This window comes from Morone saxatilis, unplaced genomic scaffold (assembly GCF_004916995.1).
Source record: "Morone saxatilis isolate NCDOM2014 unplaced genomic scaffold, NCSU_SB_2.0 Contig5, whole genome shotgun sequence".
NCBI lineage: Eukaryota > Metazoa > Chordata > Actinopteri > Moronidae > Morone > Morone saxatilis.
This window is the reverse complement of record NW_023340095.1, coordinates 13,763,571-13,767,241: the sequence shown is the minus strand read 5'-3', so window position 1 is coordinate 13,767,241 and position 3,671 is coordinate 13,763,571. Positions and strand designations below refer to the sequence as shown.

Sequence of the window (3,671 nt, the reverse complement as noted above, 5' to 3'; positions counted from 1 at the left end):
GAAGAGCAAATGTATGAGGAGTATGACGACTGTTACGAGGCCCCCGGTTTGTCCGATGAGGAGGAACCTCCGTCAAAGAGGAGAATCAAGTTCTCCACAGACCCCATTCTGGTGAGTGTTGTTGTTGTTGTTGTTGTTGTTGTTGTTGTTTACCTCGACTTACTGCTGCTCCACTCACCTGAACACACGTTCAACAGCGCCGCCGCAGCCTCGCTGATTCAGCAGCTGTCTGACCGAGGTGTTTCATTAGTGGAGGCTGAGAACGAACGCAGTGTATCATCAGACGAGCTTTGTCTCAGTCCAGAGCATCCAAACTATGTATTTTATTTAATCTCTCTCACCACGCAGGCGTGTAGTTCGACACCCTCGAGAGATCAGCAGAGACGCGAGGTCGCAGCGCAGTGTGCCGTAGTTTTTTTGGAGATGTCGTTGACGTTGCATAAAAGCTTCTGAGAGCCGGACCGCAGCTGAACGAGGTTAAAGAAACCTGTGAGTCACCGCATTGCATGGGTGTTATTGCTCACTCAGAGCGGTTCCCCTCCGTTTGTGAATCACGTGTCGCACTCATGAGGGACTTTTCTCTTCTCTCCAACGTGGATATGAGGAGTTCATGAGGATGAATCTTTAGTGAATTCCCTCACGTTGTTCGTGTTTGTTTGGTAGAGCTGCAGTGGTTAGTCAGACTGTTAGTCAGCAGTATTGTTTTGAGTCTTTGTGGACAAAACGAGACATTTGAGGACCGTACTTTGAGCTGTGGGAAACATTTTACACCATTTTCTAACAGTTGATCAGTAAAATGATCGACAGATGAATCGATAATGAATATAATAGTTAGTGGATGCTGTATTATTTGAAGGTCTAACGTGTCTTTATTGAGGAGAGTTAGTTTACAGGTCGTCGTTACAATAAGTGTGTTGGTCCTTTCATAAGATCTCTAATCTCTGTACAATTATCATCAGAAGTACGAATGATGATTCATTTTATTCTTCCTTGAGCAGTCAGATATAATTACATTAAACACAGACTTCAAAACCGGGAAAACAATATATATTTGATACATCTTTGCAGTTTCCTACTCAAAAACTGATGTTGTCGCTCGTGTAACATCATCTCCTGTGTTGTCAACGTTTCCAGTAGGTGTTTGAGGGGTGAGGTGGACAAAGATATCACCATATCTAAACAGCATTTTGATAAAACAGGGAAAAACAAATCACATTCCTCATAGCTCCGTGTTTATCCAGGCCTTAAAGTCCGCTGTTATCTCAGGGCGTGGACCCCCCCACCCCGGTCCTCCTGGCAGGGGGTCCTGGGAGAGGGGACCAGAAGCTGACCTGCAGCGGAGGGGACACAAACAACAGAGTGTCTCCTCCGCTCAAAGTGGAGCTGTGACGGAGATAAACACAGCTTTGTAGTTCACCACAATATGAAAGACCGTCGGCTCCGTGTAGCAGTTCACGTACTGTTCATAACAATCGAGAGAGGGAGACTTTAGGGAGACACGAGGTCGTCGTTGTTGTTGTTGTTGTTGGTCTGTGAGCTGAGTCGACGACACCAGCTGCGTCCAAAATGTTCACACTGCGTCCTTTTATATGCAAACCAAACATAACTAATGAAGCTTATGAAACTTATTATTTTTAAAGGATTAATCTGCTGTTTTGTTTTTCCCTTAAATAAACTAATTTCCAACAGTAGAAAACCCAAAGACATTTAGTTTACCATCACTAAAGACGAAGAAGAACTGAGTAATCTTCATTAATAAACCTAAATGATCCATTAGTTATTTAAATAGTTGCAGATTTATTTTCTCTCAGTCGACTGAATACATTTGCTGATTCGTTTGAGCAGGAATAATTAAACTGTCACGTGATCCTGGTACCGTGTCCTTCCCTTTGTAACAAAACAACTCGCTCAGTGGATTTTAAAAACAAACTAATTATCACTGTGAAGTATACTTCTCATGGTTTGTTATTTTAAAGGTTGTTTAGCTTTGAAAACAAACAAAACAAAAAACAAAAGGGTGACACGGCAACTTTATACATTTTGGATGTAAAATTGAATACAAAATTAATATTATATGGACTAGTAAGATAAAGTATTGCGTAAATACTGTAAATATTAGTATAAACAATGTTTATAAATTCAGAAACATCTTTTTTCTCTGGTCCCTTTGCTGCACCAGGTTGCTGCGAGAGCTCCTGTAATGACCTCCAGGGGAAAGTCACAAAAAGGTTAAAAGTTAAAGTTAAAAACAACACGTCCGAGCTTTCTTTCCACTTTCCTTTTCATGTATTTACATGGAAAACAGTGACATGCTTGGATTAAAACCACGGGGTCGAGGTTACGTGGTCTGTGTGTCCCTCAGCCAGCCTCCCTACCTAACAAAAGCCTCCCGCTACACTGCTTCCTTCTCCACAGTCTGCCGCTCGGAGCTGCACTGGTCTCAGCGAACCACGAGAGAGGAAGAGCTTTGTGCTTCTGGCCCACCAACAGGATCAGGTCCCGACGTAACCCGAGTCCTGACAGAGGAGACGTCCTCTTTGTGAAATAAACCTCGAGCTGTAGTCGAAACAAAATGGAAAACGTCTAAAAGAAATCGCATAGTCATGTTTTAACGAGAAGATTCTTCTGCATACACAGAAACAGAGTCACACTTCATAGATGCTGCGTTCCCACGGTTGCTGTGTCGGTGTGTGAGAGTTTGCTGTTCCCCCCCGGCTGTATGAGCCGTATAAATATTGTACCACTGCTTTTAAATTACATCTCTGCCGTTGGCGAGGAGGTTGTCTCCTCGAAAACTGCAAATAAAAACCAGCCTGTGATATTAGAGTTGTGTGTCTGGGCTTGTCTGTATCCGGAAAACCTTTTTAAAAACTTTAGTTCACTTTAGTTTAGCAGTTCAAAGGTTCGAATCCACTGGAGTTCATATAGTTTGGCAGGAAGCCGTGAGTTATTGAATGATTAACCCGCTGTAGCTGTGTTATCTGCCACAAAGACTTCACACCACTCATCTCCACAGTATGTTTAAGCTCTCTGAAGAGGTTGGCTCCTGTGTGTTGTTGCACATGAGGACATTTGAAAACCAGTGAACCGTAACAGAAGAGAAAATGTCTGAACTCTGAACCGGCACCTGCTGCTTCGCCCCGCCCTCTCCGAGTCACAGGAAGTACCAGCAGCAGTCGCTGGTCGACTGAGCACATTGTCCCTCCTTGAACACACGGCGAGGTAAAAGATTCAGTTCACTGTAATGAAAGGATTCAGTATTTCTGTCTTTGTTTACAGTGTAGATAGTTGCACCGTCCACAGCGGCCACTGACTGCCCGTACGAACTTTATTATCTGTAGACACTTCACCTGTATCTGGTGAAATACAGTTCAGAGTGGTGTGTGTGTGTGTGTGTTTTGTGTGTGTGTGTGTGTGTGTGTGTGTGTGTGTGTGGTCTCATAGCTGCCCTGTGACGTTTGTGCAGAAGCTGTCTGTGAAGCTGGAGGCTTTGTCGCAGTTAATCAGAGGTGGGACTCTTTGATTCTTCCTGTGGTGAAACAGATGTTATCTAACTGCAGATGTTACTGAAGGATGCTTTTATAAGACTAACCCTCCTTTGAACAAGTGAACGATGCCAGCAGAGCAAAGTGTTACCGGTGAGCAGAGCTGCTCGATTATGGAAAGAATCA

At 43.6% G+C, this 3,671-nt stretch overlaps 1 protein-coding gene across 1 annotated transcript in view; it reads left to right on the top strand.

Annotated features, from left to right (window-relative positions):
* ppp1r9ala (protein phosphatase 1 regulatory subunit 9A-like A) overlaps window positions 1-3,671 on the top strand; it is a 19,799-nt gene that overhangs the window by 1,664 nt on the left and 14,464 nt on the right. Inside the window, 1 exon segment of the mRNA XM_035676098.1 lies at window positions 1-111. This exon segment is cut by the window's left edge and continues 6 nt beyond it. Coding sequence (XP_035531991.1) covers window positions 1-111 — 111 coding nt within the window.